General features: G+C 38.8%; 5 protein-coding genes across 7 annotated transcripts in view; 4 read left to right on the forward strand and 1 right to left on the reverse strand.

Moving 5' to 3' along the window:
- The first annotated feature begins 751 nt into the window (after positions 1–751).
- ghrb (growth hormone receptor b) lies at positions 752–11,193 on the forward strand. The gene is made up of 9 exons (XM_079585758.1): positions 752–1,455; positions 2,812–2,902; positions 5,916–6,051; positions 6,261–6,436; positions 7,019–7,203; positions 7,471–7,612; positions 7,696–7,786; positions 8,861–8,930; positions 9,011–11,193. The coding sequence occupies exons 2-9, from the start codon at positions 2,827–2,829 to the stop codon at positions 9,854–9,856; spliced, it is 1,722 nt and encodes a 573-aa protein (XP_079441884.1). The 5' UTR covers positions 752–1,455; positions 2,812–2,826; the 3' UTR covers positions 9,857–11,193.
- Positions 11,194–11,831: 638 nt separating this feature from the next.
- ccdc152 (coiled-coil domain containing 152) lies at positions 11,832–14,302 on the forward strand. The gene is made up of 9 exons (XM_079585760.1): positions 11,832–11,940; positions 12,031–12,120; positions 12,239–12,344; positions 12,617–12,685; positions 13,120–13,184; positions 13,287–13,389; positions 13,551–13,678; positions 13,812–13,907; positions 14,022–14,302. The coding sequence occupies exons 2-9, from the start codon at positions 12,058–12,060 to the stop codon at positions 14,145–14,147; spliced, it is 756 nt and encodes a 251-aa protein (XP_079441886.1). The 5' UTR covers positions 11,832–11,940; positions 12,031–12,057; the 3' UTR covers positions 14,148–14,302.
- A 926-nt stretch (positions 14,303–15,228) lies between these two features.
- On the forward strand, positions 15,229–21,171 carry nim1kb (NIM1 serine/threonine protein kinase). The gene is made up of 4 exons (XM_079585759.1): positions 15,229–15,968; positions 16,313–16,603; positions 16,760–17,028; positions 17,716–21,171. Exons 2-4 carry the CDS (start codon positions 16,330–16,332, stop codon positions 18,469–18,471), a joined length of 1,299 nt encoding a protein of 432 aa, XP_079441885.1. The 5' UTR covers positions 15,229–15,968; positions 16,313–16,329; the 3' UTR covers positions 18,472–21,171.
- A 163-nt stretch (positions 21,172–21,334) lies between these two features.
- On the forward strand, positions 21,335–27,566 carry LOC306984425 (growth arrest and DNA damage-inducible protein GADD45 gamma). Of its 2 annotated transcripts, XM_079585767.1 has the most exons (4): positions 21,335–21,448; positions 26,184–26,342; positions 26,458–26,659; positions 26,763–27,454. In XM_079585767.1, the coding sequence occupies exons 2-4, from the start codon at positions 26,242–26,244 to the stop codon at positions 26,874–26,876; spliced, it is 417 nt and encodes a 138-aa protein (XP_079441893.1). In that variant the 5' UTR covers positions 21,335–21,448; positions 26,184–26,241; the 3' UTR covers positions 26,877–27,454. The 2 variants fall into 2 exon arrangements, with proteins under 2 accessions (XP_079441893.1, XP_079441892.1); XM_079585766.1 differs by lacking the exon at positions 21,335–21,448 and having other exon boundaries at positions 24,243–26,342; positions 26,763–27,566.
- Positions 21,977–27,589, reverse strand: part of gadd45gb.1 (growth arrest and DNA-damage-inducible, gamma b, tandem duplicate 1) — a 45,022-nt gene continuing 39,409 nt past the window's right edge. For both annotated transcript variants that reach the window (XM_079585762.1, XM_079585761.1), the window contains exons 4-6: positions 23,151–23,445; positions 22,836–23,043; positions 21,977–22,726 (exon numbers count right to left, since the gene is read on the reverse strand). In XM_079585762.1, coding sequence (XP_079441888.1) covers positions 22,613–22,726; positions 22,836–23,043; positions 23,151–23,293 — 465 coding nt within the window. In that variant the 5' untranslated portion in view covers positions 23,294–23,445 and the 3' untranslated portion in view covers positions 21,977–22,612. The remainder of the gene's footprint in view (positions 22,727–22,835; positions 23,044–23,150; positions 23,446–27,589) is intronic.

Genomic DNA, 27,589 nt, shown 5'->3' on the forward strand with positions numbered 1-27,589 from the left:
ACTTTCCTTTAAATGTATATACAGTTAATGATTGGTAAAATTACCCTGTTTTGTGATTTATAATTAATAGTAAGCTTGAATGTCTCCAGGAAACCAAACATTCAACAACAGACATGAAGAATAGGTTTGTGTGTTTTGGTAAACTCGAGATAAGCCAGAATGAGATATAATACCCTTTTTAATGATTGCTTTGCTTCTTATAGGCTAAATATGAATGTTATATAAACCTCAATCCCTTATGTTGGTTTCAAACAATAAAATGGAAATCTTAAATTACAATACTTCCAAATTTAAAATTCAAGTAGCCTACTGTAAAAAAAAAAAAAAAAAAAAAAAAGATCGTAAAAGCTGTTGGATAAACAATTGAGGGTCAACTATGATAAATGTAGTTTTTACCTGAAAATATTTGTACGTTTTTAAATATTTAAATAAGTTAGGTAAGTCACATGGTTTATATGATGTCATTTTATAAAATGTGACTTGTTTGGTGTTTCATAATTATTATATTGTGATGAATAAAAGCTGTTTTGTAGTCATAACAAATAGTCTATACAGAAATTGACTGATAAATATTCACTGTTTTAAAAGTGTACCAAATAAAGCCCTTCTTGACAGAACGCCTAACTTTTAAATCTTCCACTTTGCCACACAAAGTTTTCTACTACATGCGTTTGTTCTGGTTGAGTCTAAAAGCGCCGCGGTAACTGCAAGACCCCTTAAACACGTGTCCCAGTCCAGTCACGTGTACACATTCAAACCCTGCATTGTTTATCGTGTGTAAGCGCATACGGAGAGCACAACACCACAAAACCTGCCAATAATGGGGATGAATAAGGCGGCCTATGTGAAAACCCAATTACACAGACAGCTGTGATTCTGAAAATGACTGTCAATGTTTGCAGCTTTAGGGAAAGCTCAGATAAGTAATCTCTGACCACAATGCTCGATTGATGTATTCCGCTGTATTTAATAGCGAGCGTTTATAAAAATCACCACAGTGATAAATAACGCGAGTGGCATTTTCCCCCTTACAGACCAGTTGTGTGGGAAAACACTGTGACGCTTGTTAGGGCGGAGTCCCGTGTACATTTATTTTTCGCATGCGAAAATCTACATGCAGTAAACCGATTAAGTGCCTTGCTGTATAAGGGTTTACTTTACAAGCTCCCTACGCAGGGTGCTTCAAAGAAAACTAGCGCCTTTCTTCGAATGACTTAGAGAAGAATAGTAAGTTACGGATGCTGGAGCCAGATGACCGGAGAGAGTAGCAGACCCCAGTCTGTCAGAACCACGTCCACAGGACATGTTTTAGGCAAAGCGGCAGAAGAGAAAACTGGGCTAATTTATGACGCCTTTCTAAAAAAAAAAGAGAGATTGATTTAACCAAGCTGTCATACGAATAAGTCAAGTTTCCCCGAGGAATACTTTCATAGAAGTTGTGCACTCTTGGAAAAGGTGAGTTCAATGTAATGAGACAAACGTGGGATTCTTTCTTTATCAGTGTGATGCTGATGTGGAATATTAATGAAATGTAACTTTTTAAGGCAAAACAAAAGCATACAGATGTATCATGTAAAGTTGTTTTTAACTGCGTTATCTGTATTTCTGTTTGGAACAGGCTCATGTTTACGTGTATGGTCACTTATACGGATTAGGTTTACGTCATAGCACGTCATATTATGTTCAGATGTGGATGACAGGGCATGCAATTCGTTTAATTAAGCAACATTACTGGAATAAAAATAAATATCAGCAATGGCATCAGTTCTGTCTTTGGCATGATTTCAAGTGTGATATTTCTTTTATATAGTCCCATGAATAGTATTTCAGTATTTTTTTGGCCAGTCATTTGTATATTTCATCTCAAACAAAGAAAAAAGAAGCCAAAAACTCGAGCTTTGTGTGTCACCAAGCAACTGGCCAACTAAAAGCCGAACTGGAACACTTAAGTGGAGTGGAGCGACAGAGATGTCAAATTCCTTGCTGAAGCTTTGATTTTTAAAAACTCACTTGCTGGAGTGATCGTTACGTATCTTCACTTTATTTGTGTGAGTAAAACACAACAAACCATTAACTCACATATTTATCGCTCAGGGCTAACTACACTCTCCCCTCACAAACTCTTGTGTTAAATTGGGCTACAGATTTTTGCACTACTTTTTTTTACAATGTCAGTAGCTCATTCTTTTGACATATAGTCACTTTAAGTTGTATGGTATTGTATTATCATGTTAAATAAGAAAGGTGTGCAGAGAGAGACTATCTCAGACTTCTTTCAGGAAGCTCCATACAGCACTTCTTATCAACTTCCTAATTATGCACTTTGGCATTGTAGAACAGGCTGTACCCATTTTATCAAGGACCAAGCCCTTCACCCTCAGTGAGAGTTTGTTATCTCTGTACTGCTGCACTGAGTGTGAAGGCCATTTTAATCTCAAAGAGAAGGACTGAGATCCACATGCAGCGAGATCCAAGTGCAGAGTCAATACATGGATTTCTGAGAAGATGTTTTCCAGAAACAGATTGGAGCGAAGCCATGTTGTCGTGAGGATATATTTCACAACCGCTGGCTAGAGCCTTTGGTTTAAAATGGATGGCAGAGGACTGTTTACTGTGATTTCGTAATCCTGTCAGTATCATGGACTGATTGAATTCCGCAATGAAATAAATGAATAAATGGACCTAACTGTGTTTGAAATTAAGTAAAGATGAAAAATGAAGACTTAGGACTATTAGCTGGTGCTAGCTTCCATTACTCACAATGTAGGCTGTTAACAGATTTCATATTTGACTTTATTTTGGTTTTCACAGGGACTATACTATACCATGGAGACCACCCTTCTCATCTGGATCTTGTTCACCGGTGCTGTGGCAACACAAAGTGTGCCTCCTACAATACAAGGTTAGCAGTTTTTGGACTAGCCATTGTGACATGTCTTGCTCGAGGGGTTTGAATTTGGAACATTCAGAGAAAACAACACAAATAATTGCCACTTTCAGCAACTTTTTTTCCTTAAAGAGCCTGTTGTTCAACAGTGTAGCCAAACAACAAGAAAACAGGATGTTTTCTTTAGCAACCCACCCATTGCTCCAACCTATTACCGGTAGTTGGGCACCATTGTGAAACACTGAAGTAGTTGTTTGGCTTTCTGCAAATACTCAATAGGACCCCTGCATACTGATTGGATTTGCCATATGAAATAAAATAAATCCTCAAGTTTAACATATTTCCAGGACTCCAAATGCTGGCTGCAGAGTAACTGCATCTTTAGTTAAGCAAATTTAGCCAATCCGAGCCGGAATCAGGATTTTTCCATGGCTCTTAGGATGAAATTAATGAACTACACTTTTCTTTTGGCTGTTACCGCCACACTTCCGTTCTTCACAAGCCCATTTCTAAATGCTTTTGCTTGGAAACAGTGTGCTGTGCTTTGAACAGGTCGTCTGCCCATTATGGAGTCTATCAAATATAATGTTTTCTGAGTGAAAGTGGCTGTGGTAAGTGGGAGGGAGTGCATGTTGCTATATGAAATAGATGGTTAGCTTAACAACATCCCTCTGCAGGTGCTATTTGTGCTATACATTAGTTTCTATGGGAACATATTCTACGGAAATGACAGCTCTGATGAATTCTTATACTTTATCAGGCAGATAATTCGTTTATAAAGAATTTCAATTAAAAAAAGGCATATACAGTAAGCTGCATGGCTAATTTGTTGCACAAGGAAAAAATGGTCATTGGATTTTTTTTTGAGACTGTTATTACGAGATGCAATCCTGAATCAAACTCGCAAACATGAGACTACATGGTTGCAAATCTTTTGCATCAAGCAAGTAATTTTGCTTCGACGGTATGACAATATATATTGTGGCGATGGCATAAAATGTCTATCGTTAGAGATTTTGCTATATTGTGTATATCATAGTATGTAAATTATATACTCGTAACATAGCACTAATGACACTTTAGACTGATAAAATGCATGTGTCATGAATCATGATCCCTGCCTGTGTTTCCTGTTTTTGTTTTCGTGGACTTTTATTTTGAAGTTTTATGTTTCCTTTGTTGGTTTGTTCACCTCATGTTTCCCTGCTGCTCTATTCCCTTGTTTGTTGCCATGGACACTCATTTGACGACATCCATAGTAACCATAGTTTCCATTGTAACTTATTAGTTCATTAGTTGATAGCCCTCAATGCTGCGTTCCCCTTGTCGGAGACCCATTAGTGGTCTGGTGTTCTGTTACGATGGCTGTTTCAGAGGAACGAGAGTATGACCCGCCAAATGCAATGACTATTTTATCAAAACAAAACAACAAAAGTAAATCCAGGCGAAACTGAAGAGATTCCAAACATGAGGTAAACAAAGCAACAATGGAAGCACAGAACTGCAAAATAAAAGTCCATGACAACAAACACAGGAAACACAGGCAGGGATCGTGACAGCATGAATGAGACAATACAGAGCGGGACTTGCTTGATGTTAAAAAGAGCTACTAAGCAGACTGAAAGCTCAGCATGTGATCGCAAATACAGTTCTCTTTCATGTCTTATTGTGCTTAAATGGTCGAATACAGACTCTATTATGTCAAAATGCTCATCGTGTGGAGTATTCATGTAAACACAGTTGGTTATGTCTCAAGTAAACAGTTGGGTGTAAACCGGATGTGTGTATCAGTATATTGGATTCGTGCATTCGGTGCATAAACCTGCTGCTCTCTGTGTCATTAATGTTTATCAAACAAAAGAGATAAAAACATAATGCTCTTGACTGAATAACTTTTGCAGCTTTAATAAGATATTTTATTCATACAGTGAAGACTATGCAGCATATTTTTTTATATTTGATTATTCCATTTCTGTACTATTCCTAACTACATGTTAAACAAACCTATCGTACCTGAAAACTTAATTAGTTAAATTAGCAAAAAAAATAATAATATAATAATAAAAATAACTATATCGTGATATATATTGTTGTTGTGAAATTACATTTCTCATATCGTGAAATAAGATTTTGGTCACATCGCCCACCCCTGCCCTAAACAAGTCCAGTTCACAAACCAAGCTAGCATGATGGCTCTTAATAATAATTCCTCTGTTTTTCCAGGGGGGGAAAACGACATAACAAGAGATGATGAGGATTAATATTTTGTATAAAAGCGTCTGCTAAATGATTAAATGTAATGTAAGTGAATTAACTGAAAAGGCACTGGGAGTGTAAATAACCAGACCATACATATGGTTGTGGCCTAGAAATAAATCCTCAGTCATTCTTCCACTACACACCACTTTGAGATGAATCGTACCATTGAACCATGTTTAAGTTTAGCTGTTACTTCAAATTGTCAAAGTTTTATCAGAATAGCTATAGCTGTCTAAATGTTGTCAGCTGAGCAGAGAGCCTTTCAAAGAGCTTGCAGGCAATAGCTGCTGCTCTGCCACTCATATTCTTCTACATGTGAAAAATGCCTGCACACATTTCCAGGAAAACTCAGCTGAGGGTTATAGCCCAACTGGGATTTATTTTACATCCTGTTAGTCCTAAACTGGTTTAAACTGAAGGACATTCACATAATATTTTCTCTTTTTTTAGAATATCATTTTAGCTGTAAAACATTTGATAATTCTCAACTGTGCTTGATAGCACACATTTGTAAACTTTTGGATAAAAAATAACCTGATAATTTATGAATTGCCAAAAAGAAGCATTACAATATATATAACTTCATTATTAATGCCATGTTGTTCATATATCTTTTGAAATATCTATTTTGCTGTATAGGAAGCTGATAATTAAAAACCTGGACATTCCTGTTATTTTTTCTGGTCCATCAGACTTCTTGGAAACATGCCTTAAGGCAAGTATGTTCAATAGCAGCAAGGGTTTAAGTATTTTTTCCCTCTCTTTGCAGGTCAAACTTCAACTTTGCCTCATCTGACTGGATGCTTTTCTCGAGAGCTGATGACTTTCCATTGTCAGTGGGAGACTGTATCCTTACAGAACAGCAAAGAACTTGAGGATCTGAGACTTTTCTACATCTTAGAAAAGTATTTAGTAATCATAGTACATCATAGAATAAAATGCAGTATTAATATATCAAAAACTGCATGATAATTGGTATTATTTGGTAACATAACTCTCTTGCACCTACAAGTAAAAGAGAATTAATGCAAGTTACAATCAGTCTATAGCAGTCAGTTGATAGACAAATGACTGTTCTTCTAATAATGATCACCAATTTCCCACATGTCTGCAGGGATTCTAAGAATAGTGAGAGAAAATGGAGTGAGTGTCCAAGTTACAGCTCCTTGAGGAATGAATGCTACTTTGATTCCAGTAATACTGTTATATGGTACCCCTACGCGATCCAGCTGCGTTCACACTCTCTTGATGTTGTTTATGATGAAATATCTTTCAACGTGGAGGACATTGGTAAGTCTTTGTCTTTTCTGTCTTGGCATGCTTTCAAGTATACAATCCCTTGTGGCTAAAACATTTTCTAATTTTTTGCATATATATTATTTATACATGCATACATATAGGTTTTACATACACTTCGGATTAGGGTCCAATTCTCACTATTAACTAACTAATAACTGACTTTTGCCTCAATAAACTCCTAATTACTGATTATTTGTAGTTCGTATTCGTAAGGTAGTTGTTAAGTTTAGGTATTGGGTAGGATTAAGGGATGTAGAATATGGTCAGGCAGAATAAGGCATTAATATGTGCTTTATAAGGACTAATAAACCGCCAATATCCTAGAAATATGCATGCTAATAAGCAACTAGTTAATAGTGAGAACTGGACACTAAACTTAAGTGTTACCAGATTTATTTATATTGTCCAAAATATATTTTCAATAATACATTCTTAAGAGAGGATGATGCTCTTTTAACCAAACAGTCTTATGTTCCTCCTCGCAGATAACTAAACCCCCCTTTTCATTGGATTAAAGGGCAAAATACTTGCAAACATGTTCCATTTATTCACAGATGTTCATTATTTTCTCAGTGTTTCCAGATCCGCCTGTAGGACTAAACTGGACTCTTTTGAGTATGAGCTCAAGTGGCTTAATCTGTGATGTGGTTGTGAGCTGGGATCCTCCTCCGTCAGCTGCAGAGAATGTGAAGACAGGATGGATGTTGCTGGTATACGAGACGCAGTACAGAAAAAAGGGTTCAGACCAGTGGATCTCAGTGAGTCTCACGCAACGTTGTGCAATCATCACATCCAGATTTATAATCTGCTCCTAATGAGAAACAGACTTGAAGTCAAAATGTGTTTCTTGAGGAGTTCCTCTGAAGCTTTATTAAAAGTAATTTGCATTTACATTTGATTCACCATGGTGAAGACTATGGCCTGGATTTTGTAGACATAATTAGACCATGTTTGGAACACAATATTTTCAAAGCTTCAAGATTGGAGTGTTATGATGTGTCTTAGCTTTCTTTGTCTCTCTACAGCTGGAGAATGGCAAAGACACACAGGCGTATGTCTATGGTCTCTGCAGTAACACTGAATATGAAGTCAGAGTCAGGTCAAAAATGAGAGGCTACAATTATGGTGTCTTCAGTGACTCCATCTTCATACTCATTTCGAACAAAGGTCAGATTAAAGATCTACCGGTTTGTAGGTTTTGAAAGGAAGGAAGTTTTTTTCAGTGATGTTTTGTTTCGTTTCATTTTCAGAATCAAGAATTCCTATTACAGCTGTGCTTGTCTTCTCTGCTGTCGTCATCGCAACTATCTTGATGCTGATTATAGTTTCACGTCAACATAAGTAAGTACGTGCTCTGTTATATAACAGTGTAAACTGTAAAGGGAATCTGGCAGCATTATGTATGAATACGGCATTCATATCTAAATGCGTATTAGTTTCCTCTGTCCTTTCCTTTTCCTGCATTACCTTTTAATCTTTTACTGCATTTATTAGTTTATTCTTTTATTGCATTACAACTAAATCACACAATACATTACAACTGAATACCACTGTACTACATTCAAGACCTCAATATAGGCAAATTCAAAGTCAGGCAAGACCGATTCTCATTTATAACTGGTAGGAATGTGTTTTTCTCTCAAAATATATTAATATTCTCACTACTGTTCAAAAGGTTGGATGTTTTTAAACAAATCTCTTATGCTCATTAAGGGGTTGTTCATATAGAATGCGTTTTTCCATTCCACTGCGCTACTTTTCCATTATTTTTCAATGTAAACACGCGCTTAACGGAGGTGTACGACCGTCACGTCTTTTGTAGCGCCTCGCGCATGACACTGCATTCTTAAAACGTGGCGCTCAAGTTAAAACAAATTCAACTTTTAAAAAACTGCATTTTTTTTTCCATTCTAATGTGAATGGCCACTAATGCTGCATTTATTTGATCAAAAAAGCAGTATAACATATTTTTTACATATTTTTCCTATTTAAAATAACGGTTTTCTTTTTTAATATATTTTAAAATGTAATTTATTCTTGTGATGGCAAAGCTGAATTTTCAGCATCATTACTCCAGTCTTCAGTCACATGATCCTTCAAAAATCATTCTAAAATACTAAATTGCTGCTCAATAAATATTTCTTATTACCAATGTTGAAATCAGTTGTGCTGCTTAATATTTTTGTGGAAACCTTGATAATTTTTTTCAATTATCAACAGCATTTAATTGAAATAGAAATCTTTTCTAACATGTAAAAGTCTTTATTGTTACTTTTGATCAGTTTATGCATCCTTTCTGAATATTTTTATGGAATATACTGTATAGAAAACTGCATAGTTGGCCATTCAATATTCAAACCATTTGGCTACTCAAAGCAAAGCTTTAACTTGAGCGTGGCCTGATTTCTGTTGTAGGCTAATGGTGATTTTGCTGCCGCCAGTCCCCGGACCAAAAATCAAAGGGATTGACCCTGTGCTTTTACAGGTATGTGACTTCACATTCATTTTGTAGAACGTTTAGGGGCTACAAATTAAAGCTTTTCTGTTTGGTTCATTTCTCCTCAGAAAGGTCAGCTGAGTGAATTCACATCAATCTTAAGCACCCACCCGGGCTTGCGGCCAGAACTGTACAGCAATGATCCTTGGGTAGAGTTCATAGAGGTGGACATCGACGAACCACACGAGAGTGAAGAAGAGCTCCTTATCGACTCTCCAGTCTCTGACTCGCCTCAAATGTCCAGTAGTTTCAGGGATGATGACTCGGGACGGGCTAGCTGCTGTGATCCGGACCTGTCAGATCACGATCATACGGATCTACATCACCCTTCAACCAGTTGCCACGACGGTTTCCACCCGTTGTCGCGTACGCACTCTGGGCCACCGCAACCTGCAGCCGTCTGTCCGCAAGACACAACCTGGTCCAACAGCCTTTACTCACAAGTGAGTGACGTCACCCAGCGTGGTGAAGCTGTGCTTTCTCTGGAAGAGCAAGAAAAGATGAACACCTGTCATAATGGAACTCAGAAGGATAAAGACAACAATAAGAGAAAAGAAATCCAACAGTTGGTGGTGATCCCTGACGAAGGAGGCTACACCTCCGAGCTTGTTGCCAGTGCTATCAGCGCCCACCTCGATAAACCAAACCCACAGAGTCAAGAACAACACAGTGCATTCAGAGACATTCAAAACCTGAGCACTGAGACGAACGCGTCCTCTCTGTCCACTGCATTTCCCACCCTTGCAAAGCCCACCAGTCCAGAGTACACTATGGTAGATGGGGTGGATTGGAAAAACAGTCTCTTCCTGAAACCAAATACACCAACCACCCCACAGAAGGCAGCGGTGAAGAATTTGCCCTCTCCTGAAGGATACTTGACTCCTGAATTACTCGACAACATTACCCCTAACTAAAAGTGGAGTACGTTTGCTCTTTGTGCATGTGGCGTCTGACATGGTTAGCCAACATCGAACAAGACGTGGATCCATGATCCAAGCCTTCTCCAGGGGAATGTTTGTCATGAAACAAATCTTTTGGCAAGCTAATAGTGGGCTGTATAAGGCCTGGAGTCTTTTGTTTATTCTCCTAATTTGGAGGGTTAACAGCTTCAGAGGTTATTTTGAGCAGACATGGAGGAGAAGTACATTATGCTCTCACATGCAGTTGTATAACAGTTGTATTACTGTATTATGTTGTGCGTGTTTATAGTTTGTTTTCAGAGAACCACCACTATGTGCCTAATTAAGATTCTATCATCAGTGTTAAAAAATAATGTTACACATTTATATCAAGAGGGATTCTTATGTTTATGTGAACTGTTACAGGCTTTTGTCCTCAGTGCCACAATAATGTATATATAATCAATGTTGTTTCACGACTAGCTAACTTTGCAGAAAAAAACAACAAACAAACAAACAAAACAGCGTAAACCAGGCTGAACTGGTTTCCTGGTCAATTAGTTTGGACTTTTCAAGGTTTTGGGCACTTTTCAAGGGAGACCAGGTTTTCGTGCAGCTAAACACCAGCTTGGCCAGGCTGAAAGACCATAAACCAGCTAAACCTATAGTTGTTTTAAAGGGGTCATCGGATGCAAAATTCACTTTTATACGTTTGCGTATAAATTCACGTTTGCAGTGTGTGGATACAACCACCATACAATGAAAAAAAACGATTCACTCTTTTTTCTTTTTTATCCTCAAAAAGTCTAAACACTCTTAATAATCAAGCCGTTTGGATTTTCTGAGCAATATGATGCCATATTGCTCATGCTCCGCTCACGACCGCTGACGGACTGTCCCGTATTAGCATTTTTCTCCTTCAGCCATTTGTATACTGTCCACCAAGGCAGCACTGTCTTGTGTCGACGACACGCCCCATGGAAGAAAGGGGTGGGGTAAGCAGTTGATCATTATCATTTAAAGAGACATCCACCGAACCGGTCACTGTGAACACAGCTGTTTTTGAGGAGGTAAAAAGGGTGTTGTTTTACACAACCAATGAGGAATTTTAACCAAAGCATGTTACAAACAACATGAAGACCCTAAAGAAGAATCATACCAATTTGTGGAAAATGGGCATCCGATAACCCCTTTAAGATGTGTTTTTTGCTAGCATGGTTGTCTACTCAGTGCTGTTTGGGCCTTGGTTCAGTATTGTGTTTTGGCCTTGGTTCAGTATTGTTTATCATTTCAAAAGGGATGTTTTTAACTTTGTAATATAAGCGATATCTCGAAATAAAAGGACAGCAATGAACTAAGAAATACTGGTTTTGCACTCTGTGACCTACAACTCTCGGTATCCTCCCGATCTACGCAAGTCGACTTACGCCAAAAGAGTAACACTTGATGTATGACATAGATCAATATACAGTATGTATATGTAAAGCGTGAGCTTTGACGCCTCTCACGGTTCAAACAAACTGGGTTGAGCAACCGCGTTCTGAAGAACTGTCATTACGTTGTGGGTCAAGTTCAAGGGTTACTCTTTTGGCGTTCAAGTCGATTTACATTTACATTTATTCATTTAGCAGACGCTTTTATCCCAAGCGACTTACAATTGACTTGCGTATGCTGTCTGCCGGAAGCTAGTTATTTTAGTCGATAAAGGTTTAAATGTATTTTTATGGATATACACAAACGCATCGCTTCGCTTCAGAAGGATTTTATTAACCCCCGGAGACGTGTGGAGCACTTTAATAATGAATGCGCTTTGATGGACTTCCAAAGACATACACCCATTCACTCCCATTATAAAGCTTGGAAGAGCCAGGACATTTTTTAATATAACTCCGATTGTATTCATCTGACAGAAGAATTTCATACACCTAAGATGGCAGGGTGAGTAAATCATGAACTAATTTTAATTTTTGGGTAAACTATCCCTTTAAGGCTTATCTGTACTACTCCACGGATCACGTGGTTGATCATTCGAAGGCATTACTGCATTTGACTGACACATGCTTCTTTCCATGTGTTTATCCTGGAAACATACCCGTAATGTACGTTGAGAAAGTTGTTTACCATAAACCATTGACTATAATTTTTCCTCAAAGTGACAACTAAGCGTCAGATATTTATCATTGTTGCAGTCTGGCTACAGTTAAACGCTGGCCAAGATGAAAAAGCTTACTGCCGTCGACTTGACTAAACTTGTGAAAGATTTCATCCAACTGGAGAATGTAAGGCCTCTAAATGTATATTTAAGATATTAAAATAACCTTTTTGAAGAACGTTGTTATAAAAGCTCTGTGAATGCTCTAATTCTGAGGTAAATTACCTGAGTTTTGTGTGATTAAGAAAATTACGGAGATGAAAGGGGAAAATAGTACTCTTGAAATACAACTGGACGAGACCAGCAGATACCTAAAACTAGCACAAAACAAGGAGAAACATTTAACTGAAGGTAAGACAATAAATATATGGATATAAAATAAGGTATTCGCCGATGAATTGGGAAAAATTGGTCCCTGCTGCCCTCTGGCGGTGTAATTGTAGAAATTTTGACGTTTTTCAGTTGATGTTGTTTAATGTGTTTATATGTGAATTTTAGGGTTTACATTTCTATCCCCATACTTGAATTGCAATATAGTAATTTGCACCCTACGTAAAGTTATCCCGTTAATTAATGCAGTATATATTAACACCTTATTTGACATGGTTTACTTTCTTCTACAGAGAGAGATGGACTTTTGGAAACTGTCAAATGTCTACAACACACCTTACAACAACAGTGCGACCTCAGAGGTAGAAAAATCATGTTAACTCGTAGGCTACTGGTCTCTTAAAGGGATAGCTCACCCCAAAATGAAAATTCTGTCATCATTTACTCACCCTCAAGTTTTTCAAACCTGTATAAATTTCTTTACTCTGCTGAACACAAAATAAGATATTTTGAAAAATGTCAGTAACCAAACATTTGTGGGCCCCATTGACTTCTATAGTATTTTTTCCCCATACTACGGAAGTCAAGGGGGTCCATTAACTGTTTGGTAACCCATATTGTTCAAAATATCTTCTTTTGTGTTCAGCAGAGGAGATAAACTAATTTGGAACAACTTAAGGGTGAGTGAATGATGAAATAATGTTCATTTTGGGGTGAACTGTCCCTTTAATATAACACACTACATTTCAGTGTAATACAATCCAAATTAAAATGCATTAACTTTCCACATTTCTAGTTGAAAATGAAAGGCTGAAAAATGAAGCTCTTCAGATGAAGAAAGAAAATGAAGCTCAAATAGAGGTCAGATGGGACTGTGTTCAATCACTGCTGGCATAAGCATAAAATTGCAACACCTTTTAGTGTTTGTTGTTTGAGCTTGATTCTCCCTCTGTGTGGTTGTAGGTTAGCAAGACTCGGCTTCAAAGACTGGCAGCTGAAATGAAAGCGCTGCAAGATCAACACCAGAGGGAGTTGGAAGACCGTGAAAAAGAAGCACAAAGGAAATGTGAGTGAAAATCACAACACTTTTTATCTACCATCCTTACAGTATCAGCAGTAATAAAACAGATGAGACAGCTAGTATAGCTACTGTCCAGTATAGATACAGTTCAAAATATTGCAGGATTATACATTCAAAAAGGAAACATTTATATCTTGTTTTCTAAGTGGATGCTAAAGATACTGATCTGAAAGTGACTCGGGAGAGAAATGAATGCGCTCTGGAGGAGATGAGAAGGCAGATGAGGGAGAAGGAGAAAGAAAAGCAAAGCCAAACCATTAAACTTCAAATGGAGGTAGAATTGAATTCAGTAACCTAATTTTGTGAATAAATTACACTTTAATAGTTATAATACACTATTAAAGCATATACATGATTTAATGTTTGTTTTAGTTATATGGCTGTAAAAACGTTTCATCCATTTGCAGTTTGGTGCTAAGCTTGCAAGGGCCCAGAGCATGTCTGCAAAGAGTCATCCACAGACACAAGCCTCTGCTCCTCATCCACAGAACATCTTTAAAAGAGTGAGTCATACTGCAGCGTCCGGCAAAACACCTCATAGCATTGTGGAAAGCAAGGTTTATGATTACACCTTTATTTCTACCTCTTTTTTTGAATCGTTGTTTTTGTGACTTCAGAAGCTCCAGTTCATTCAGGATGAGAAAAACAAAGAGATCGAGGTTCTGCGTCAGAAGGTGAGAGAGCTGGAACAGCAGAGCCTTTACGGATTCATGGACCCTCGCCTGAAGAGGAGGAAAAACTGAGATCTGTTATGATCTGTCCACTGTAACGTGAGGGCCAACTTCATCCACCCTGTTTGTGCTTGACAGTTGTATTTATCTGAAAATGCAAATATATGCTAAATCTTTTTCAATTACGTTCTGTGTTATGTTCTTAATTTAATAAATGAGCATTTATGAACATATAGCTGTGAAGTGTGAGAGGTCATTCAAAAGGGGTGCAGTGGCAGGTGACACAGACTTCAGGGAGATTACGGCCTGAGTGCTCTTGCATGTTGTCCGCACACCTGTAAACACAAAGCTTGTAATCTCATCAATAGAGACGTTGGCAATTCAGTGCCTTCCTCAGGCACACAGACGTACATGCACGCGAATACACAAAGGAAGTGCGTCGTGACATCAAATACCAGGAAAATGCTGGTTCATTCAAAGAATAACTTTTTAAGTACAGTTTAAATCACTCAGCAGCTCCACTGTGACGAAAATCTAATGTCATGACAACCCTTGGAGTGTTTGGCAATGTAGTGGATATGCCCTGTTGATATGTTCAATCTTCTCGGAATAGATCTGCAACGGTTGCTGCTGCTGCTGTTACTTCTGCTGCTGCAGAGCAAGTACAGGACTAAGTTGCTACTGCCAATACATACACGACACGCTGCTGTGAGCAAGACATGCTGCTGCTGCACAATATAGCATACATGATTTACCCGTAGCAGATCTATACAGGTGGAGCTGGGGAAGGTGGAGGGTCTCTGAAGCACGCTGCGCTGCTGTAGCCAATGCTGAACAGTAGCAAGGTTGAGCAGTGATCTCATTGGCTACTGATACAGCAGGAACCAATCAGCATGCGTCATCTAGAGTTTCATGACAGAAACTTATATTACTTCAACTTATGTCAGTACATTTTTTAACCTAGTTTAGTTCAATAATTTATATGTTAAATTATATGTTAATGTTAAATAGTTTTGGTCAAGGACAACTCATGGCATAGAATATATTGAATATAATGACAGAGAATACAGTATAATATTATACACTGAATAATATTATAATATGCACAGTTATTATACACCGTAGAAAACACAACATGCTTTCTTCCCATCACGAGCGGCACACATGCTCTCCAGAATGAGAATGTGAAGCCTCATAATTCACATTGAGAGGCTGGCGGACTAGTAATAATCATATTATCGGCCAAACCCCTTGATGTGTCAAGGAGGGCCTTCAGTAATCTCATTAGTAATGCGGTTACATAACGTCTGTACAGTCAAAGATCAGGCTCATTAACATCACTGGCGATCACATCTAGGGTCTCCTGACCTCCTGTATGATTGTGTCCCACCAGCACAAACATGACAATATAACCCATGTGCTTCAAAAGAGTCAGCGATGCACGTGTTTGCCAGATTTTCACCCTCCTTTCGCAGTGGTTCTTGCCTTTTGTTTATCACAGGCATCGTCTCAGACAGCAGAGAGGATTAAGGCAGCTCTAAATAAAGCTGGTAGATTAGGAAACATGATACCAGGATGTTCTGTTTCACTTTGACAGCGATGGACAGAGAGAGCTGAAGACTTCCCTGGAGACAGGAAGACTATTGAAGGGAAACCACATCAGTGATTTTTATTCATGCAGTTACAGAACAGGGCAGTTAAAATGGACATCTACATGTTGGTCTCACTTGACCCTAACAATAACTTAATGTGACTTTTTTTTTTTACTTGCAAAAGAACTTCAATATTATTTAGATCAGATCTTAAAATATAAACATGTGGAGATATTCTTTGACTTCTGATCCTATAAAAAAGAAAAGCAGCCATGCATTAGTCTTCTGCGAGAACACAACGGTAAGATTAATGATTTTACATTTTCTAGCGTTCTAATGTTGTTGAAGTGTATTCAATGCATATAGTGCTGAAATAGACAATATCAAATTATTAACAAGATGAATATAGATGTGATTAGCGTTAGCATGGGCTGCAGTTATGTTCATGCCAGCTATACATTTGATTCTGTTTGTTAAAGAACAATTTCACAGAATTCACTGCTGTACTGCTTAGATGTTTTTTTCTTATTGTAGAACAAGAAGATTTTATGTTTTTATGCGTCGCACATTACTTTCTATGCATGCAAGCAAATATTGTGCGCTGTAAATAATTAGCTTGGTTACTGTTGGTTCCTGTTTTTGTAGCCTTAAGCAGCTGCAAAATGCCTGCAAGCACAATTCAGGTGTCGCCACAGGTGCATCGGCACAATCTTTACACTCTGACGGACAGCTCAGAGTCAGAGAAGGAGGAGGAGGAGGAAGACCCTTCCAAGCGCCTGACACCCCTGGAAAAATTAACGCTGGAAATGTGCAAAGACAAAGAAACCATTAAGGAGCTGATGGTGGGCAGAAGGGTGGGCTTCTACAAAGTCCGTGGTCAGATCGGCTGTGGGAACTTTTCGAAGGTCAAACTGGCCATCCACGCCCTCACCAAAGGTATGAGGTTTTTCATTATCAAAGTGGTTGTAAACAAACGCTTCGACTTTTTGAATCTAAGTTAGGAGATGGTAAAAGTAGGTCAGAATTAAGAAAGTAACAGGATTAATGTGTAATGACGTCATTCAGATTTGACTCTGTACGCATTTCCTTTAGACAAGGTTGCCATTAAGATCATGGATAAGATGAGGCTCGATCTGCAGACCCAGAGGATGCTGTCCAGAGAGATCTCCAACATGGAGAGCTTGTATCACCCAAACTTATTGCAGCTCTATGAGGTACTGGAGACGCCAAGTCGGTTGTACCTGGTTCTTGAGTTCGCTGGAGGAGGAGACCTCCACACCAGAATCAGCTCTGGAGGAAAACTCTCTGACCGAGAAAGCAAGATTGTATTCGCCCAAGTCCTGTCAGCAGTCAAATACATGGTCAGACTCAAATACATTGTACTCTAGATTTTAGAAAACGCATCAATAGTAAGTCATAATAAGTATAGTAAAACTGTTAAATGGGTCAATGATGCTCATTTTTGTCCAGATTAAAATCAGTTCACACACAAAATGATTTAAATACACCTCTTCTATGAACAGCATGTCTAACATTACTGCATTAAAATTAATTTTTATATTTTAAATGTCAAAACAATCATAAGGAAACAAACTAAATTCTGAGAAAGTAGTCTTAAGTAGTTTAGCATGATCTTTTATTATTAGGCTATGTCTCTGAAAAACAATAAAAAAACCTGTTTGTTAATATTTTGATTTTGAATTTTTGAATTGACATTTATGAATAATTCATTATTTGTGTGTGTGTATATATATATATAATTTATATATGAGTAATTATATATATATATATATATATATATATATATATATATATATATACAACCTTCACAAATATGTTTAAAATATAGCACTAAAGTATTTATTTTCTTTAAAAAGCTTTTCAAAATAATATAAAACTAACATGAATGCAAAGACTACATTTCTAAAATGTTTTTGAAACTAGAATTTTTTAATGATTTTTTCCATTTCATCGAACCAAATCATTTTAATCACTGCGTGAGAATGCTGAATTTCTTGAATTTATATATTTGCATGTGTTCATTTCAGCACGAGAACAACATCATCCATCGAGATCTGAAGGCTGAAAATGTTCTTTATACAACTAACTCCTGCATTAAAGTGGCAGACTTTGGCTTCAGCAAAAGAGTCAAGAATCACAACCAAGCGCTAGACACCTTCTGCGGCTCTCCTCCTTATGCAGCTCCGGAGCTCTTCAAAGACGATTCTTACATCGGGCCACCCGTGGATGTGTGGGCAATGGGCGTCCTCCTCTTTTTCATGGTGACTGGCACCTTGCCGTTCCGTGCTGACACTGTGGCCAAGTTGCGCCAAAGTGTGCTGGATGGGGCCTATGTCCTGCCAACCTGGGTATCTGCTCCATGTCAGCGGCTGATCCGGGGGATACTGAAGCCAGAACCGTTAGAGCGATGCGCACTGGACCAGATGTTGGGCTGTGAGTGGCTGTTGCCAGTGGAACTCTTCCGCCCTATTCCTCCCTTATACCAGCTCAACCCCATTCATCTGGTCGAGGCCGGTCCAGGGGAGTTAGACAGAGACCAGGAGGAGGTAAAAGGTATCCTGGAGAAACTGGGAGTCACTCAGGAACATATTCTTAATAACCAAGGAAAGAGCATTCGCAGTCCCATTACAGGGGTTTACCGCATACTCTTGCACAGGGTTAAGAGAAACAGCGGAGCCGAGTTTGTGCCTACAATCAGTGGAGTCGTCAAAGATCCTAAAAGAGACAGTCTTCGTGCCTACAGGAGTCTACGGCACTCCTCAAAACTGTGCGTTCTTTCTTAACCCTTTCATGCATAGTGGTCACTACAGTGGGCAGCTATTAAAAAAGCATTTTTTTTTTATTTGCACGGGTTTTGATGGCATAGTTGCACATCAACCTCTAGATTGGACCCTGGTGCATCATCCTATATACTTTCCACAAGTGAAAAGCCGTTGTGTGTCGATTTCTTCCCCCTCCAAACCAAGATGGCCAATGGTCAGTCAGAAATGCCAAGTTGCTCTGGAATATCCACCCATTCCTTCTATCCTAGGAGACTCTTGTAGGTAAAAAAAATATTGCAGCATCAAGCGACATCTAATGAGTCATTTCACAGTTACATTTTCCAAGTTTTGATTTTAGATTGGGAGAAAATTCTGATTAATCATCTGTCCACTATAGTGGACCTCATGCAACAATGGCTATATTTCAGCTACAATTCATACTTAAGGCCCTTTCACACTGGACGCGATTTTGACGCACGAATAATTCGCGCGATAGTTTTATTTTTTGATCAGCTGTTGTGTAATGAGTGCTTACACACCGAACGCGAATGTGCTGCGGCGAAAAAACTACTTTTTTCTTTTTCGCTTCGATGTCGATTTTTTTTTAAATTTTGCGGCGACAGAAAAGGCTTCAGCCAATCACACACAGTGGATTGTTTATTTGATTGCATGTAAACGTAGCCCTCACCTCAGCAGACTGCCAGACGCTGCTCCGGACCGATTGGTTCCCTGAAGTTAGTGGTTTGTCTCGTCAGATGCGGTGCCACTGTCTGAACGAGCTCCTCAAATTGTCCCTATTTCGCACGCGAACTATTCGCTTTTTCGTTTCGCTTTTTCGTGTACGCGTCCGGTGTGAAAGGGCCTTTATACTGTGAATGTTGTTTTCGAAAATACTTAAATCTGCAGTAACTTTTTTTGACTGTAAATAAATAAATGTATTTGCATTAATAGAATGCAATTCTCACTGACATCAAAAAAGTAATGTGATTACATAATGTATGTGACTTGTAATGCATTACTTTACTTGTTAGATCAAAAAGGAATGTAATTACATAATGCACGTTACTTGTAATGCATTAATTTACTTGTTAGATCAAAAAGGAATCTAATTACATAATGCACGTTACTTGTAATGCATTAATTTACTTGTTAGATCAAAAAGGAATCTGATTACGTAATGCATGTTTACAACTGGTGACAATAGCGCTTACCGGGCTCAACTAAATGCTGGGTTTTCGAAAGTATGTGAAGTTCGAGGCTCAATTGTTGCAGTAAACTTGCACAACGTTCTTGAATTAATAATTCGATGCACACCGGTCTGTTATCGTAGGCATATCGACTTTACATTTTCACGCCCCTAAACATGGTGCGTAACAAAACAAACTGTGATTGGTTGCATTACATATCAATCAGACGGCCTTTTGGGCGGTCATAGGCCAATGAAAGCTGCGACTGAGTCCAGACCTTCTTCCGTCAGTCTGGAGGTCTGGCTACGCGAGGAACGTCTAAACCTTCTCCACAGCCGTCACCGTGCACGAGCGCAAAACCTCACAACACCCAGCCCCTGTCTGTGATTGGTTGGAACACTGTTTATTTTGGTTTTGAGTGGTTGGTGAAACCAATTGTTTTTGTGTGCAAATCTCAGAGCCTAGGCTGCCTACAGAGATGCGTTTTTTTGACAGCTTGCTTATGGGGCGGGCAGCTAGCGGATCGTTAGATGAATGTGATAATTTATGTTTGGGCCTGAAATCGCTGATACAACCTTTAATCTTGTCACATTTTTAAAATATTTGTTATCGAAGGAGTAGAGGAGCTAAATAACAATGAGACATTCAACCTGAATTATTATTAATTATATAATACAAATTGCTTTAACTTATTGATGACATCATACCCTTGGGTGCCAGGCACAGCAGGTTTCGCCATAGTCGTTACACTGTAAAAAGTTAGCAGGTGACTTTAAAAAAAGTGAGGAAAATTATTATTATAAAGTAATAAACTTCATGTAATTGAAAAAAATTAAGTTATGTTACCTTGACAATTCCACACAACTTAATTGTTTCAATTATGCATGATGTTTATTTACCTAATATCTTCAAGGCAACAGGTTTCCTCACTTTTTTAAGTTAAATAAACTGATAACTTTTTACATGTGGGGGCGGAGGCATCAAGATGGGGTGTGATCCTTTTGAGTAGGGGCGTGTTTGTTTTTGGTGATCTCAAATATCAACAGCCTTAATGAGAAATTGCTTACTGCACCTTTAAATGGATAGGTGTTTTTTTTTGGTCCATAGTACAATGAAAGTCAATTGGGTCCAAAACAATACTGAAGCCAATTGACATTCCTTGTATGGACAAAATAAAAAAATTCTAAATATCTTTTGTGTTTCACAGATGAAAGAAAGTTATACAGATGTGGAACAACATGAGGTGAATAAATTAAAGAATTTTAATTTTTGGGTGAAAAATCCTCAGCCTAAAACTGTGGGAGTTGTGTAATTATTTTCAGTTATCATGGCACAAAATATTTAAAAGACCAAATCAATGAGAAAATGCACATATTTATTGTTAAACGTTCACTATCACAGTGCTTTTAAAATAATTTGCTTTCTGTAATTACATAGGAAATCTGTGTCAGAGGCTTATAGGCCTATGTCATATTTATGTTTCAGTCTTGTCAGCCAGCTGTTTTGTATTTTGGCAAATAAATATGAAACCGTCTGTCTTACTGCTATTCTACATTTTTGTGTACAAACTATTACTAAATAGCCCTGCATAATCATTTTACAACTCCTCTGTGCTTTCATCGAAAGCCCCTCTTTCAACGCCGAGAGCCGCAGCAATCCGTGCAGAAGCCATGGGCGGTTTGTAAACAATACAGCAACTGACAGGGAGCCATAGGATTGGCAGCCCAGCACTCACCCCGCGACACCGCCTTCACCTCCCATCTGCGCTGCTTGGCAGATGGAGTAGCGTCGTGCCTCAGACATCTGCCGAGGTAACAATGAGTTCCTTGTGCTGGGGCCCCCAATTTAACGGGACAGCGCGCTACTATTGTGCTGCAGCTTTACACATGCAGATTACCAGCGGCTGCAGATGGCAGCTGACACTATATGCTGCCCCCAGAGTTACTTCAGAAAGAAAACTTTGTGAACGGACACTTTTTCACTATAGAAGCCATTGTTTTTTTCGCGAATAAAAATGAGCCTGAAGGATACGCGTGCAGTGAGGTTCATGTAGACCTATATATTATTTGAACACATATTAACACAGCCTGAGTATTTTGTCACTATAGAAAATGTATGTGTTTTTCCAGTACCGTATCAGCTGAACAAGACCAGATATTTCATATAGGCCCTCAATCCAACTTCTGAACGGACTGAAAGCACAGCCTAGTTTTTATTTACGAAATATTCATCTAGGACATATCAAATAATGGTGTGTGAGTGTGTTAAGAATGCAGTCATTTGCGGAAGAGAACACATGACACAATTATTCATTTGAACATATTTATTGTTTGTATGCACTCATTATTTATTTCTACAATGCAAAGTTTGAAACAGCATATTTAAATATTTTTCTTCACTTTTATATCAGCTATTTATAAACCTTTAGGGATTTTTAAGTTATTTTTTTCTTCTTTTTTTGTCACATTAATATTTCTAAAGTGAAACCTTTAGATAATTAGACAATTCTGGAAAGTGGAAAGCACATTGCTGACAATAAGGCACGTTATATTGTGCAGCAATTTCATTTTTAAAAACGTCCGAGATGTTAATGTCCATTTTTAAAAACGTTGCTTCGACGCACCGCCGCGTCCCCTGCGTGTCCAACGCTTGCGATATTTGCTCTGTGTAACAGAGGCAAAACTCGCTTCTCCTTTCTCTCCAAACCTCATCCGCACAAAGAATGAGTGCCATTGTGTCGCTCTCGTGGCATACCTGACCTCATTCACATAAAGAATGAGGATCATCTTGGCATGGACGGGACGAGGAACGACGTAACCGCGAGGGCCACTCGGGCCTGCCTCGCGCTGCCTGGACGGTTCAGCCTCCTCAGGAGCATCCAGGGATGTGGAAACATCATCATCCTTACTTCAAAGGATGAGCAGAGTATTCCTCAAGGTTTACAGCATCTCAGCAGAGAAGAGTAAAGGTCCAGATCAACGCTCGGGGAGAGTGATCTCAGGAACCCACTCGTTATAACTGCGACTTTCTTCACAGAACAGGTGAAGCTTCTCCAGAGCTGGATCCTCCCATAAGTCCTCAGCTGGGTTCTGTGATGATAATAAAATGCAATTTAGCATGACACCAAAAACGTTGCGAAAATGCACACATATAGTTTCTGCATTTGCCAAAGAGAGTAAAATATTTACTTCTACATACCGTGATGAGCACACAGTGAGCATCCTCAAATTGTTCAGGCTTGTCACCAACAATCTCAGAAAGACGCTGAATGTCATTCACTCTGACGATGCTGATGTCGTTGTCAAAACAGAAGGCTTGGATGAGAGTGAAATGGATTTGGAGAGCGATGTCACACTCAAAATCCTCATCCATTGCCAGGACGCAGAAAGACACGCTGTCCGGGTCACTGAAATAAGAAAAGGCAAATTATTAACATCACGCGTACAACTAAATCAGTCGAAATGCTTGCTTAAAAAAGGAAGCATGAAAGAAGAACATGGACAGCATACTTACACATTCATGATTTTGGCAGATTCGTAAACGCCAATGGTAAGGTAATCGTTCGCTTTGGCAGAAAGCAAAACCTCTTCCAGTGCTTGTCCGGTGCACTGAGCTCTCTCGCTGGCTTTCTGGATGAGCACTTCCTCAAAAGTCATGATGATGCTGGTTGTAATTCCACAAGGAGCAGACAGTAGAACTGAAGTTGGATGTAATCCGAAAGGATTGGTGCTCTAACGGAGTGTGCTCGCTGCCTTTATACTCTTCGGCTCGTGGTGGCTATGAAAGAAGCGTCTTCTGATTGGTTCGCCTGAATGGTGCATTGGTATGCTAATGTTATTGTCACACTCCGGCTCGTGGCAGATTGATGAAAGCTATAATGACACTTTTTGAGGCTTGCTGCAGACTTCAACACATTCTTTCGATTATTTTAGCATCTTATAAAACCAAATGCATTAGGCAAATTCGTTTAATCAGTAGGGTATGCTATTATTTTTATTTTATTATCAATCATATTTTGGCCTATTCATTTTGCTTGTTTTTTTGCGTTTTAGTGATGTATAATGTTGTGTTATATATTACTCGGACAAAAAAGTAATATCTCATCTCACTCCAAAAGATTCAAATAACTTTGTTATACTTAGGATACATTTCTCTTTAAGAGCTTTTATTTAGTTAAATAGGCTATATATCAGGTGTCAATGTGTTTAAGTAAAGTGAAGTATTAGAGGATCAAATTACACTATAGACAAACAATTTTTTGAATTTTATGTGAACTTTAATAGGCTATATTTTAGCAAAGAATTTATTGGTGAAAGTTGGCAAATATAAGGGATCGCATGCATCCCCCCTCCCTCAGCGCAAAAGACAGGTGGAGTGTGTGGCCATCTGTGGACACACTGAAACGGCCCTATTGTTAGTTCAGAAACTTCTATTATTAGACGCCTTTACAAATGCAAATAGGATGCGCGTGCCATGACGCCCCGCTGCCCAATCTGGCCTGCTACGGCCACAGACCACGTGATAAGAGGCAGCTTTCCAAATGTAGGCCACCCTGAAAATTCAGCAATGTTTATATTCTTATATTCTCCATTTGCAGACATTTTCGCAGCTTTAACGCATTTAATGAAGTGTGAATAGACCACTCGTTTCATATGCAGACATTTTAATCATTTTGTTCACAGGTGGTTTTAAAGCTGCATAAATCATTAGAGAGAGAAAAAAACATCCTGATACATGCATCATGTCAATGTCAAGAAAAGCCTCAGAATCACAGATCATTACTGAATGTAAACGTATATGGAGCGAACGAAAGAAGTTTTTTGGTTATTTGAGAGGCTCAAGATAACAGGTTGACGATGACTGATGCAAGCCTATTGTTACCCTGCAGAACAGGAGCAGATGGAGAGGCCTCATTTAGGATGCCCCCACTGGCCCCCCGGATCACAGCAGCACATATGACTATTGTGTGCAAGTTTTTTGTGTCTACTTCAAAATGGAGCATGAAGAGATTCAGTTGAACTTTTCGTTATAGTGAAGCTGCAGCAGGAAAAAGCAGAACGGAGTGTAGGCCTGATATGTTTTCCTGATATTTTGCAAGTTGATTTTCATACATGATGCAAACAATAGCCTATAAATGATAACTTACAAATATTTGTAAACACTTGCAAAGATACACTACGCCCCACAGAGGCTTGTTCTTTATATACAGGGAAAATAAGTAAAAAGAAAATAACTCGTTTCAGACTTGCAACGGATACATTGTTCTAGTATCACATCTGCAGTTCGGGCATCCCGTTCCTACCCCCCTCAGTGCGCGAGAGTGACAGGTGTTCCAAGACAAACCTGCTCGAGCGCAAAGCAGACTAATCGAACAATTGCTTTTACTTAGTCCCTCCTGCAGCTGCAGTCAGATAAGCACAGTCATCTGTTGCAAAGCCATTTCAGTATAGGCTATGATTTAGCGGTCATTAAAAGAATAAAAGTCAGGCAAAAGTTTGATCAGATGCGCTAAAGACGATTTTAATAAAAAGTCCAAACATTGCTGCTTACACAACAAACCAATGGGTTTAAATGCATGTTAAGAAAATGTATATCACGTTTATTATTTAAAGGCACCATAAAACGTGTTTGTGTCTGCAGGCATAAAATTGGTAGGCTATAGGTCTAAATACAGCTGAACTTTGCTCAGCTGATCCTTATCTTCCCCCATCAGCAGATGGGGAGTGTTTCCATAGCAAAAGAGAAGCACGTCCAGATGCCACGCGCCGTAAGTCAGGCTATGCAAATTAGCCACGCGTATGTGAAGGCGATCACCAATAGCCCAGGTATTAAATAACTTTCAAACTGTCAAATCAGCAGCAAAAGTCTGATAAAATCTCCAATGTGTAATAAATCAACATATTTCACATTTACTATAACTTGCATTGAATAACTGATGGAATATATGTGCCAACATGTTTATTAATTCACTTTTTAATTTTGTTTTTATTGTTTTGTTTAACGTCAATATTTTAGGCTAGGTTATGTTTTACACGAATGTAGTATAGCCTACTAAGAGAGTTTATCGTTCTGAAATTGGTCAAGTTTTTCCCACTAGCTCTTTTTTGCATTCAGATAATTTTAAACTGTAAAATATTTTATGAACGATAATTATAACGACAGCAAAAAGCTGTTTAAAATAATTGTTGGATGGAATAGCTTATGCCACACTGCAGAACATGTCAACTTTTTAGTCACTCAGCAGCAACACCCCATGCAACATGCGTGCATTAGGCTACTTTTCAGCTTGTTGGATTTATGCCATGTCTTTTGAGTTGAAAAGTTGATCTGTTTAATTAAGGACAAAAGTGAAAGGATCAGAGTTTGATCCTTTCTTACAGTTCTATAGATGTCACGCATATCTAAAGGCACGCGCCTTGGATATGTCCGTTTCTTTATTGTTCTGAACAGCCAATCAGAACGCGCGGTGAAAACGCGTGCCACCATCCCACTATAAGTACGGGTCGCGTGTCAGGTGGAAACTCACTCCCAATTTATCTCGCTCAGCTCGAGCCACTACTGACTGTACTTCAAGCAGCTACTGCCTACTTCAATCCAAACCAAGATGGTTAAAGAAGGAAAATCCCTGTCCGAAGCCCTGCTGTCTGCCAAGGCGGAGGGTCGCCTCACTGTTGGCGTCTACGAGTGCGCAAAAATAATGAACGAGTAAGTTTGGAGGAACTCTTCCATGCGATAACCCATGTCTTCTATAGCCTATTTATGCTTATTATTATGCTACTGTGCGGATTAACTCATTTCAACCCCATTTTTGTGTTCACAGGGACCCTGACAGTGTGTCTTTCTGCCTTTTGGCCACTGATGACTTTGAGTGTGACGTCGCTCTCCAGATTCACTTCACTCTGATCCAAGCGTTTTGCTTTGACAACGACATCAGCATCGTCAGAGTAAACGACCTGAAACGTCTCAACGCTCTTGTCGGTGCCAAGGGTCAACTCGAGGACGCTCATTGTGTCCTTATAACGGTGAGATTAAGAATATGTTCAAAAGTAACATTTAAGTGCAATATAAAGCTAATTATTTGTCCCAAGACTTGGTTTTTAAAACTCGTCCGCTCTGTTTTAACAGAACCCAGCTGAGGACTCATGGGAGGATCCAGCTCTGGAGAAGCTTCACCTGTTCTGTGAAGAAAGTCGCAGTTATAACGAGTGGGTTCCTGAGATCACTCTCCCCGAGCGTTGATCTGGACCTTTACTCTTCTCTGCTGAGATGCTGTAAACCTTGAGGAATACTCTGCTCATCCTTTGAAGTAAGGATGATGATGTTTCCACATCCCTGGATGCTCCTGAGGAGGCTGAACCGTCCAGGCAGCGCGAGGCAGGCCCGAGTGGCCCTCGCGGTTACGTCGTTCCTCGTCCCGTCCATGCCAAGATGATCCTCATTCTTTATGTGAATGAGGTCAGGTATGCCACGAGAGCGACACAATGGCCCTCATTCTTTGTGCGGATGAGGTTTGGAGAGAAAGGAGAAGCGAGTTTTGCCTCTGTTACACAGAGCAAATATCGCAAGCGTTGGACACGCAGGGGACGCGGCGGTGCGTCGAAGCAACGTTTTTAAAAATGGACATTAACATCTCGGACGTTTTTAAAAATGCATTTGCTGCACAGTATAACGTGCCTTATTGTCAGCAATGTGCTTTCCACTTTCCAGAATCGTCTTATTCTTTAAAGGTTTCACTTTAGAAATATTAATATGACATAAAAGGGGAAAAAAATAATTTATACATTTCTAAAGGTTTAACTTTAGAAACATTTGATTTAAAAAAATGGAAAAAAAATGAAATATTTAAATATGCTGTAAATTTTTGTAGACAAAGGAAAATGAAACATTTTGTGAACATGATTAAATTTGACTTTAGATATTTTGTATGAGAAAAAAAATGTATAAAAATAAAA

Source organism: Phoxinus phoxinus (genome assembly GCF_949152265.1).
Source record: "Phoxinus phoxinus genome assembly, chromosome: 17".
Taxonomy (NCBI): Eukaryota; Metazoa; Chordata; class Actinopteri; order Cypriniformes; family Leuciscidae; genus Phoxinus; species Phoxinus phoxinus.